The 12,500-nt window shown below is 40.3% G+C and overlaps 2 protein-coding genes across 2 annotated transcripts in view; both read right to left on the bottom strand.

Moving 5' to 3' along the window:
* Window positions 1-1,027, bottom strand: part of LOC138060492 (actin, cytoplasmic) — a 2,558-nt gene extending 1,531 nt beyond the window's left edge. The window contains exons 1-2 of the mRNA XM_068906288.1: window positions 680-1,027; window positions 498-608 (exon numbers count right to left, since the gene is read on the bottom strand). Coding sequence (XP_068762389.1) covers window positions 498-608; window positions 680-934 — 366 coding nt within the window. The 5' untranslated portion in view covers window positions 935-1,027. The remainder of the gene's footprint in view (window positions 1-497; window positions 609-679) is intronic.
* Window positions 1,028-2,479: 1,452 nt separating this feature from the next.
* LOC138014272 (uncharacterized) overlaps window positions 2,480-12,500 on the bottom strand; it is a 48,919-nt gene continuing 38,898 nt past the window's right edge. Inside the window, exons 2-5 of the mRNA XM_068861314.1 lie at window positions 10,770-10,827; window positions 9,436-9,601; window positions 8,150-8,432; window positions 2,480-3,600 (exon numbers count right to left, since the gene is read on the bottom strand). Of these exons, the coding sequence (XP_068717415.1) occupies window positions 3,410-3,600; window positions 8,150-8,432; window positions 9,436-9,601; window positions 10,770-10,827 (698 nt within the window). The 3' untranslated portion in view covers window positions 2,480-3,409. The remainder of the gene's footprint in view (window positions 3,601-8,149; window positions 8,433-9,435; window positions 9,602-10,769; window positions 10,828-12,500) is intronic.

Here is a 12,500-nt window from a genome sequence, read left to right as displayed (position 1 = left end):
TTGAGTTAACTACTCTGTAATGTTTCTAATTAACTGCCTTATTTAAAATTGTCTTACACTTATTGTTTGCCCACAATCAATTACTGTAATAATTAAATAACTTTATGCAAATTTCAGATGGATGGGCCTTGCCCCAGAGACTGAGGAGAGTGTTCTGGAGGGCCTTGAGTTTTCATAGCTGGCAACTTGACAGTAAAGAATTTTAACCAAAACAACTTTAACCCCCAAATTTTAAATTTCGAAGTAAATAAGTATTAAAATAATATTTCGTGAATTTGCTTTTCTGTCATTACTTTCCGTCGAACATATAGACGCGAACCATTGAATGAAACATGTCATTCAGTTACTTTTAAATCGCAGAAAACATATCATATCACATAACCTGTCAACATAGGATTGACACTTTCCATAGAATGGCTAGATTTTGTATGTTCTTGTTTACTCGTTTCCTACCAATATTTTTCAATACAAGCAAGATAGAAAATGAACAAGAATACCTGTGTCATTTTTTCTCTGTTGGCTTTTGGGTTTAGGGGAGCTTCTGTCAGCAGGACAGGGTGTTCCTCGGGTGCGACGCGTAGCTCGTTGTAGAAGGTGTGATGCCAGATCTGGGAATTTAGTAAATTCATTATTAGAAAATGCCACCACAATGATACTTCCTAAAGAAATCGTAGCTTACCTTTTCCATGTCATCCCAGTTAGTTACTATGCCATGTTCGATGGGATATTTTAAAGTCAGAATACCTCTCTTGCTCTGAGCTTCGTCGCCGACGTACGAGTCTTTTTGACCCATACCAACCATGACACCCTGATGTCTTGGACGGCCAACGATGGAAGGAAAAACTGCTCGGGGAGCATCGTCTCCGGCGAAACCGGCTTTGCACATACCGGAGCCATTGTCCACAACCAAGGCAGCAACGTCTTCATCAGCCATTATCTTTGTTGTTTAGTAAAATCAAAGCGTCCTAATCTCACGAGCGGGAATCACACGTCGGTCGTCTGTTTGGACAGCTATTCAAAAGTGAGAAAGGGGCAGGGCAAATAGCAATTATGTAGTGTGCAGCAGCAGCCACAAGATCATTTACGTCACCTTATTTGGTCATAATTTTAGCCCATTCTGGCGCAGGACATTCAAAACATTCATCAAGAACGGGAAATGTGAACGGCAAGTGTCGGTAATGACGTAAAAACAACGCCGTTCTTCATCTTGTTGTTATAACAACAGTACCACGGTCCGCTTCATTATCAGGTATCAAGATTTTGCACGATAGCTTGGCGATTTGTCTTCCTCAGTAGTCCACAGTTCAAAACTATAACCGAATTCCCACTCCAAACTCCAAACCTACCCATTTCTAATGCACGACTTATGGTTGTGAAGGAATTTCCTTCGTCGATTTTGCTTCAACAGAGCCAGATCAAGGGGAAGTGTGACAATTCCACGTACATTGATAATCTCGTACAGAAATATGACCTTTGAAAGTGCAATATTCTCGGCTTAGGTTGCGGCGGGAAAGATCAACATGAAACTCTCTTTCAGGATGGTTCACTTGTCATCGATTGTCACAATATTCTGGGTGAAAAAAAGCAAAAGGAAAACGAAGCTTAACAAAGCGCAACATATATTTTAAAATCTTTATCTTCCTGTGCGACGCACATACGTGACCTCTGAACACAGCGTCTGAAACCCGGGTCTCAAATCCTTCGAGACAATTAATAGCTTTTCCCCTATTACCTCTAAAAACTTCAAAACGGGGAAATCCTCTGCAATAATTTTTGACATATCGACGAATATTCATCACAAACAAAATTATCACCGGAAAGCAATGCCAGGAGGATTGTATGATCTGTCACACCCAAAACTCTGGATCGCATATCAAACAGCTTAGTAGATTTATTAGAACGGTCTTTATTCGATTTAATTTCTAAATTTAAAAGCAAGTCAGACAAAGCAAGAAAATTCTTGGTTAACGGGGTGGAAAAGTGGTGAACGGCCACTTAGGAATCTGAAAAAAGGAGATATCATTCCTGAGGGTCTCCCGGGGGTCAAGAGAACATAGCTAATTTGTACTGGGGAACAGGGAAACGAAGCAAAACTATCTTAGGGTGCAAGGGTACGTAAACCAATTTTAGGGATCAATGAAGCAGAAAAATAGTTTGGAAGTAATTTTGGGAACAAGGGAACACAAGAAAATTTTCAATGGGAACAAGAAAACAAGGACTCCCCCTCCCCCCCGGGATGCCCTCATTTCTGGTGAATGCACGCCCATCACAGCTTCTTTCCAGTCAACCTGAAGACAAACAACCACAAGCAGGGTGCGACAAGCAGGGTGCGACACGCACTTTGATACTTCAGAATAAAAAATTATAAATTGGATGTATGGAATTATAATGAAATTCTCCAGACGTAAACGGATATTCTCTACTCCTACTAATCTGTTATGAAAATAGTTTAAACTTTCCTTCCTGTCTCTTGGAGTTTTTTAATCATGAATTGGAAGGAGCGGCGCCATAAATTGTTTTCGCTTTGGAATGCCCATTCCCTAGTAATGCTATTCTGTACCACATTTTTCTATTTCCTAATTTGGAGGGAAAATGTAGGGTCTAATTTTTCAATATTTGTATTTCTTTATCGTAGATTTCTGGGAAAATAACATGTATAAACAAAGTGCCCAGTTCCCTTAACCACCTATTACACTCTTTTTTGCTAAAGCCTGCGCAGCTGGCGGGATATTTTATTGCGGGAGTAAATCGACGGTTGCTTCGTTGTGTTTTGAAAAGCCTACTCGCGCCAAAACCATCGAACTCGCGAGGTTTAGATAATCCTGCGATAAAACATCAAGTCAGCTACGCAGGCTATTTTTGCTATAAGAATATTGTTTTTCCGACCTAGGCTGAATAGTCCTATTTTTCTGCCGATTTTAGCGTATGACATTTCCGTTTGAGTAAGTGTTTGGTGTCCAGATCTGTATCGCGTTACCTCGTGCACGTGCTCCATCGCTGTTCGTTGCAGATGTCACGTCAGACGACACTTGGCCGTTTTGGCTTTAAAATTAAAAAAACGCATTTCTCACACAAATATATTGTATTTACAGATTTTCAACGCACGAAATTATATCTTCTTTTCACAAGTTCAGCCTCAGGTTTATTCTTAAAATATTCTCAAAACTTCGCAAATTTCAGCCTCGATATTCTTATAAAAAAGAAAGAGTGTATTGGCTGCGATCCGGCCAGACTCTATCGCTAAAATAAAATTTAAAAGCAATCGCGAAATAACTCTTTTGAAAACCGATTTAAAAGGCTTTTACCTAGGCTGTCCAAAAATAATGCCCATAGCAAGTAACTTGAGTTCCTTGAGTTTTTGCAACGAACATTGCATCGATTTTATGACTAAACCTACAATTTCCCAGCGCTAACAAGTGTCAAGGGAAAATTCCGTAAACGAGTCTGTTAACATTGCACGAAGTTTGTCAACTTCCTTGGGATCACAACAAGCTCGGTCGAACAAACTATCTAAATGTGAGATATCTTGATTTTTAAGCCGCTGCAACAGTCTGTAAATAATACTCAGGGATTTCCATCGTATGTCCAGTAGCGGAGAAACTGAAAGCAAACATATGAACAAAAAAAAAGATCACACCAAATGTTTACAGTGTACGCAATTGGCCACTTTCGAAATATCAAATATTCAGCTTGATAGACTTGAGGCAGTGAGGACAAAAGCAATGGAAAGACGTTGGAATGAATGTGAAAAATATTTGCATATCATCCACTTTCCTTTGTTTTTGTCTTCTAAACCTATCTTTCAAGCTGAAATTTGATATATCGAAAAAGGCCAATAGACCAATTTCGATATATTAAAATTAAGTCCGAAACAAAGGCATCATCTTAAGGCTATGGGGAATAAACTCATACAAATCCTTTTGATATATAGCTGAGTTTTTTTTCCCCAGCAGCGCTCGCTCTCATTGGTTACTTCGAGGTCACATGACATCTAACAATAAAACTGTTTGCCGCCAAAAGTCTCTGAGCGGGCAACAGTGCAAAATCTATGACGTCAGAGGGTAACAGTGCACTGTTGACCGAAGACCGCTGTTGCTGTGGCCGTTGCACGTTTTTCTTTTTGTGCTACATTACAAATCACTTAATGACTGGTCCCTCGGCTGTACCTCGGCGAAACATTGAGATTCTCGGGAAACAAAATGAACTGTTTCCCTCGGGACCAAACATTAAGGGTGCGTTCGATTGACCCTATTCCGGAGATATGATTTAAAACGGTATGTTTGGCGTTTTGAAGCAAAAAGGATAAAGATATGTTTAAAATAGCATTTTAGCAGGTGTTTGACAATTTCAATGTGAATCTACGTAAAAACGAAGGATTTCTGACTTCCATTCCATGCATTCCTATTCCGGAATACGGTCAATCGAACGCACCCTAAGTGTTTAATATTTATTCCCCAGAGCCTTGGGATGATACCTTTTGCTTAAGACTGAATTTTAATATATCGAAATGGGTCTATTCGGGGTTTGTTTACGGCGTTTCCGATGCCAAGGACAGCAGAGGCTTCTTTAATGCAACGAAAGCGATCTACGGACCCTCCACGCATGGACAAGCCCCTCTGAAAAGTAAGGAAGGAACAACCATCATGAAAAGCAAGACTAAAATAGGAGCAAGATGGAGAGAGCACTTTGACGATCTTCTCACTCACAAGGCTTACATCGACAGAAGTGTGCTCGACATGATCACAAACAGAGCTAAAGATGACTCTCTCGCTGCCATACCATCACTCGAAGAGGTCAGAAATGCCACCAAGGCCATGAAAGATAACAAGGCTGCAGTCCCTGACAGAATTCCAGAGATCTACAAATTGGGAGGCGGTTTGATCATACATCCAGCTTCATCAACTCCTGGTCAAAGTCTGGATCGATGAAGTCGTGCCATTAGGGATGCCAACATCACCGCCATTTAGAAACGGATCGTTATCAATTTTGTCAACCATGTTACATCTGAATGCGGGAACTATCGGGAACTAAGATTTTAGCACGTATCGTGAACTACCATCTCAAATCGCTGTCCGAGACACAGGCCGGCTTCAGACCATCACAGAACGTGAGTTTTTGAGGACCGCGATATTCGCACAAAAACAAAGCTCCTTATGTAGAGTCTATGTACAAGGCAGTCGTTATCCCTATGCTCCTCTATGCATCTATGACTTGGACCCCTACTGTCACCATCTGAAATCTCTCTAGAAGTTCCATCAACGTTGTCTACGGAAGATTCTCAACATCAGCTCGGAAGAAAAAACAACAAACGTCAACGTGCTACCATAAGCGCACCGCGCTCCGGTGGTTCAGATCAACACTCAACATAACTGAGGAGAACGTGCTGCCTTTGTAATTTGGTCTGCAAATGGTTAGACTTTCAAGTTTTCTCGGATAAGGACTATAAACCGTAGGCCCCGTCTCACAAATATCTTTTATGTTCATAAGTTCCCTGTGGGACATCAAAGGTGCTTTAAAAAAGTGCTGAAAGCAAGTCTCAAGAAGTGCAACATCGACGTCACTCGCTGGGAGAAACAGCAAGTGGCAGGCCTCTCTGGAGAACCACTATCAGAGAAGGAACGGCAGCTTTCGAAGCGAGATGATGTCAAGAGTTGGAAGAGGACTAACTACTAACTATGGAGAAACGAAGGCGTAGGAAAGAGCGCCAACTACAGCCTCGGCCAGTACCAGTTGTCCACATGGCGATCGAGTCTTTCTAGCAAAAACCAATGTGAAGACCATGATCCTAGCCAAGAGATAGGGGTTTCGTTTGCGGTCAGTTCGGCACCGCTTAAAATTATGTTACCAGCAGCTTAATTCCTCAAATGGTAACACGGTCATTAAAGTGCTACTGTGATCAAATTTTTATCCCTTGAGTTTTTTGGTTTATCACATAGAGTACCATGAAACATTAAAAACGCTGTTTACCGTTTGGAAATATCTGCATTGGTTCCAGAGATATTTAAGTTTGAAAAATGTGTTAAATATGCAAATGAGAAGGCTGATGACGTCATTCACCCAACCCAATAGAACATCAAGAATATAAATAGAGCTATCTCGGTCAATTTGCAACAGAGACCATTGAAACTTGGTGAGCTGATAGTTCTAAAGGCAACACACCTACGACTGTAAAAAAATTGGTTCCCATGGCGACTCACTCTTTCCCAGTCCCCTCCAACCTGATTTCAATATTTTGGTGATTGCAGGCTAGAAATACATTTACCAAGGCCACAAACTCGACCTAACATCTTTATATGCTGACAGGATCATGCAGATGAGGTACCATTTGCAAATATCAAAACAGAACACCAAAGGTGGTCTGCAAAGCTTTTAATATCAGGGAGGTCTGGAACCCAGTATGTTGCCATGGTAACAAAAATGGTATGCTCATATTGTGGAACACATCTACTAGAATCTTAGTGCAAAGAACCAAGTATTTCTGATACAAATTGGCTGAGATATCTTTCTCCATCATACTTGATCAAAATTTGGTAGGGTTTATGACGTCATCACTTGGCTAATTTGCATATTAAAAAAACTTGAATATCTCCAGAACAAAAAGAGATATTTGAAAATGGTAAACAGCATTCTTCTTCTCGTACAGACTACGTGTTAATGTGCCAAAATGGCTTCGATAGGGAAGATTCAAATTTCGTCACAGTAGCACTTTAACAAAAAAATTGAAGTGTACAATATCCCAAAATTGGAGGTGCTGATAGCCGAATTGGTGCCAGCGGGTATTTCCGATAGACCAGGCCACAGTTCTTCACTGACGAGATACATTCATCCAAAAGTTTCAAAAAGAAGACGCTGTTTTTAGGACGATCATGACATGAGAAATCACAACACTGCCATAACCTCAAAGGACAACACCAAATGGGCTCTTAGTTCAGGAAATACAGGTGTGGCATCATCCAGTGGTGATGCCATTTGGATTCCCATGCAGTTTCACGGACAGGGGTGGGGGCTTCAAATCCTTCTTTGATTACTGGCTTTATTTTCTTCACAGGTCTTGGATTCGAATCTACCACGGTTTGGGAATAGCCTTAAGTTTGAAATCATCATGGCGTGATAGTCTTGTGCGCGTAGCTAAAATCTTGGAGCACCTACACACCCACGGTTGTTCAAAAGGTGGATAACGCTATCCACCGGATAAATCACTATCCAGCGGATAAACTCTAGCAAAACCAAATGAGTTATCCAGTGGATAGTGATTTCTCCAGTGGATAGCGCTATCCAACTTCCGAACAAATGTGGCCAGATCACCACATCAGGGAGTATTGTTCCCCTGCTTCCTATTCCTTTTAAACTGTTTGGGTTTTGAACATCCGAGCAATTTATTTATGAGCTGGATGGAATAACACTTGCTCTTTAAAATGCCAGAGAGCAGTGCAGTAAGGGTTTAATTCTTTTTCTGAGGACAATGTCTTTTAGCCATGCCTGCAGCTGCCTTGTCAATGAATTGTAGCCTAACACAATGTATTGACATTTGGGTGTAAATAGCCGACTGTTTCTCTACTGCCGATTAGAGTTTGAGATTTGTAACATAATTAGGGCTCTAAAAAAGCGATACACTTTTTTAAAATGTACCGCCTTAGATACTTCATATAATGGTACTTAAATGTTGTACCGCAATACACACACGCTCTTTGTTTTCGGAAGTCAGACTCGTTAGGTCTGTATTGTCTGTACCAAAATTTAATAATGCCCTCGAAAAAAATAATTAGAGTCAAGCTTGGTCCAAAAAGAGATGAATTCAGATTTGATGATGCACTAGAAAAATGACACAAAGAGAAAGATAGGCGAATCTAAGAGCTGGAATTCAAGAATTGGATTTTGAGATTGCCTGCTTCAATCATTGTTGTATGTCAAGGACTAAAAGTAACTGATGAAATAAAAAGCTTTTTCTTTACGTGTGTCAGTATGTGTTATTCGTACAATACTCGTACATGTACACTCTTATATAGGTGTGGGACTCATCCTCCTGTGTCTAGGACTCACAGATTTTTGGCTGTGCGAGTCCCAGGACTCACTACTGCCTTATTCTAGATGGATCACTTCATTTATCACCAGTCCAGAAAATGTAACAACCATTGCCTGTTTGACTTACCGCTTGATGGAGTAACGGGAGCTAAGAGCTCCAGAAGCTGTTTCAATAATTGCCCAATGCCTTGTGGATCGGGTAAATTAACAAAGGTGTCCAGCACATTGGTGTTGTCAAAAACTTCAAGCATCCTGGCCATTGTTAGATCATCAACAATATTATCTTCAGACGAACACTGGTTGAGGTAAACACACAAGTACATTTTCACTGTGTCCTGTTTCTCTAAGACCGATAAAACACTCCATGTTGAGGGACTTTTGAGCAGTTTTGCAAGGCCATCTAATCCTACCTGTCAGGAAGAGAAGTGGGAAATGAGTTGGCAAATCCTAACCACAATAATTAGACAAAGCAGCCACTGTCAAACTGTTAAACTGGTCGAATTAAACCATTATATCTTTACGTCCATTTTCCCTTACGAGTTTTGCATACTTCAGCTAGCTAATGCCACTAACTGTGATAAAGCACAAAGGTTCAAGGGATGTCAACAGTAGACAGCCGCCAGCAAAAATCACAACCTACTTAACCCTTGAACGCCCAAACCGGCCTAAACCTAGACTACTGTCTAACGCCAGACAATTTTACTCGTCAATGGGGGAAGCAATGGGTTAATTGTCTTGGCCAATGGGTTAATTGTCTTGGCCACCTACTCTAATATTTGCACTGTCGGCTACCACGCATTACACTTTTCTTATTTTCACCTAATACTCTTGAAACATAAACACCCACTTCATGGCCGCCAGCCGGAGGTGATGGAGGAGTACAGGAGCTGTTTACGAGGCTACGTAGAAAATAGCAGTCAGAAACAGCATCTCGTTGTATCATAAAAGAAGTTAAAAAATATAGGTTTGGACCCCTATTAAAAACGTAAATAGGATAAAACAGGATAAAGAAGACCAACATCACAGAGGTTGGAAAAACGTGGCAGTTTGGCATGCTGACCACTGAACATCATCAATTTTAAGATGACATAAATCTTCAGCTTTTCATCAGATGATCGCCTAATTTGTCAACATCTCTGTAGCCCATTAAGTCTTTTAGCAATACAGCATTTATTTTAGATCACTTTACACATAAGTAAAAATACTGTAATATTTGAAAAAAAAACCAGTATTATTTAAAATGCCATATCACTGTCATTACTATTACCAACATGTTTAAGCTCACCAAACACGTTTTTAACAGTACTAATAATGGATAAAGTTTGCTTGAGAAAGTCAAGCAAATTTCAATAGATACGCAAAGTAAAAATTTACCAAAATTCTTTCATATTATTTTCAGAACAGAAAAATTACCTGATAAACAAATGCACTTGTACACTTGGCTGGATTGGCCACAATTTTTAAAACCATCTGTAAAGCTAAAAGGACAAATTTGGCAGCACTAACAGGGAGATATTCTGCACAAGAAATAGCAATGTAGCAGAGAGAAGAACAGGAAATGACTTGGCAAAGTTGAAACCTGTAGGATGAAACAATTCAACTTATATGGTTGAAATTAAGGTTGATTCCTTTACATTTAATTTATTTTCCATGTGTGACTACCTTCAGATGCTTACCAGTCAATTTATACCCACGGCTGTTTTGTACCCACAGTCCTTTGTACCCTGGCAATTGTTACCCAAATTCAGATGATTAGTACCCAGGCAAATGGTTGTTTCATACCCATTTTGTTTGAGGTGGAAATTCAGTTTTATCGACCAAAACAGTGTTAAACTGTCTCACTTGTACTTGTGGTAAAACATTTCGCAACAGTTTTGGCTGTTGCAAGGTATGTTACATTGGGCAATGATTCTTGCAACTTGTATCGTAGTGACGCTGCAAGACAAGTTACACAAAAAATTGGACAGTGTAACAATGTCTTTATTCAGTGCAAAATACTTTAACAAGAGTGGACCATGGAGGCAAATTCCAAAGTTTAAACAAGACCTATTTCAAATAGTTTACGTAACAGGCAAGTTAGATCTTTACTGCTATAACAGCGATCATTTATTGTTTAAAAGGTCACAACTTCTCAATACCTATCAACACACACATCGAAACGCACCAATCACCGTTAAGCCACGGCTGACAAGAGCGAAATTCATCATGTCACCAATGCTAAAGGCATTCAATTTGGTGAAGTGTCAGCTAGCATTAAAGGCCCACCTTCAACCGACAGGTTTTTTGACAACTTGTTTTTGTTATGGAAATTCGCATTGCGATCTGATTGGATGAATTGAAGCTTTCGCTGGATTTTCATATACGAAAATTGCTTCATGGCACTCAAAGCCTGTCAGTTGAAGGTGGGCCTTTAACTTTGACAAGAATGGAGTACAGGTTGGTTGCAAATGAATCGACTCAAGGTTGGACATGAATCATCTGAATTTGGATGGGTACAAAATGACCATGGATATGCAGTTGATTCAAATGGTACTTAAAAAACAACAAATGTATGGCTTTGTTTGATATATTATCTTGCTAGTAGTGCAATGAAATATGTCTAAAGCAATTTACCTGCAAGATGGTTTTGTTGAGTAAGTTCAAGTGTAAGAATTTCTTAATTAAAAAATAGCAGAATATTGCTTACTACTTAAAAACTGAAGAAGGCAGCCGGATAATTATGATTTATGTTGAAAAATTACTCTGACCTTATATCTGTGAGAGATTCTTCACAAGTGCTCTGAAGATTCTTGCATATTATTGTGACTATGGAAAGATAGTCAGAAAAAGTAGAGAGCCAATCACAACAGACCTACAGATGCATTTTAGGCCCCATGGTTTAGGGAAGGGTAAAGAAAGAAAAGAAGAAAGCTAACAATAAAGTGAGGACATCAACTTTGACCGCGTCTTTGTAAACTAATTAGGTAGGTAAAGGTAAAGTCTGCTATGGGCCTAGAAGGCCCATCAGGCTGGCGCTTATCTCCAGTTTCTGTAGCAGAGCGACTAGAAGTATTTCTACTCCCCCCTGGATGGGATGCCAGTCCATCGCAGGGTTACCCCCAGCATTTCGCCGGTACCCAGGTCCCATTTATACACCTGGGTGGAGAGAGGCACCGTGAGAGTAATTAAAAGTGTCTTGCCCAAGAACACAACACAATGTTCCCGGCCAGGACCCGAACCCGGACCATTCGATCCGGAGTCGAGCACACTGACCATGAGGCCACGAACTTCTCTTTACTTCAGTTTCATCACCCTGTCCAAAGTGGTGATGGTCATACAACAACAAGGGTATACCATAAGACAAGGGGAGTTTCTTGCTGCTGCCATTAATATTCCCCCATCCTTTCTGAGTATGGGACACAAGTGTAGAAATATTATTTACGCTATATTTTTCTCTATTTCGTGTTTTCAGTGTTCAGTGTTCTGCAATAACTATAAGTAACACATTCAAAGACTTCTGCGATTAAAATTTATTTATAAATTATGATGTATGCAACACTGAAATTTATGTAAAAATGCATCTCATGAAAGGAAAGAAGAACAAAGGGTGCAATTTAAAAATCCCAACTTCGCAATTTACAAATTGCAAACATTGTCATCTTGGGATTTATAAATGACAAGAACAGCACAGTCGCATTTTTGTCATACTGTGGGAAGCCATAATGCCCAGGACGGGGCACTTAATTGCATATGAAGGGGCGGGGACAATCGTCAGAAATTTTGAATTAAACCCCTAGAGGAGCCCTTAGAGGAAGCCCCTAGAGGAACCCCTAGGGCTTTTTTGACCCCTAAAAGAGACCACATTTAAAAAGGATTAAATATATATTTTTATATTTCTTCGAGTGCAACCCTAAATGAGACCTGTACGGCTACACATGGGCTACATATGACAGCTTTTTGCCACCCTAAAGGTGCTGTTACACAGTGCTGTTACACAGTGCGATGGCTTTGCGAGACAAGTTGCACGAATCATAGCCCAACGTAGCATACCTTGCAATGGACAAAACTGTTGCGAGACCAGTTGCAGAAACCGTTGCAGAAAGTAGAACTGAGTTCTACTTTCCGTAAAAGTTGCAACAATTTTTCTTAGCATTGCGCAGTGTAACATCTGTCCTGCAACTTGTGTCGCAAAGGTTTGCGGCACCAACCAATTCCTTTAACCTCATGAGATCATCAAAAAACAAGGTGAGTTGGATGAAACGCTGCCCAGTGGAACACCTGTAAAACAACTTGTTTTGTACTGTGAGAACGTTTGTGGACATGGCGTTGCGAGACAAGTGGTACGAAAAATTTCACAGTGTAATCGCCTTAAATGAGACCAAAATCCGAAATTTACACCCCTAAGCGACGCGACGATTTCATACGCGATCCCCTCCCCCCAACCCAGGCTGTACTGTGACGACTTTGGCGCGCCACCTCTTTCATCAAGGTAAGTACTT

The sequence above is a fragment of the Montipora capricornis genome, chromosome 8 (genome assembly GCF_036669925.1).
Source record: "Montipora capricornis isolate CH-2021 chromosome 8, ASM3666992v2, whole genome shotgun sequence".
NCBI classification, from domain to species: domain Eukaryota; kingdom Metazoa; phylum Cnidaria; class Anthozoa; order Scleractinia; family Acroporidae; genus Montipora; species Montipora capricornis.
This window is presented reverse-complemented; position numbering and strand designations above follow the sequence as displayed.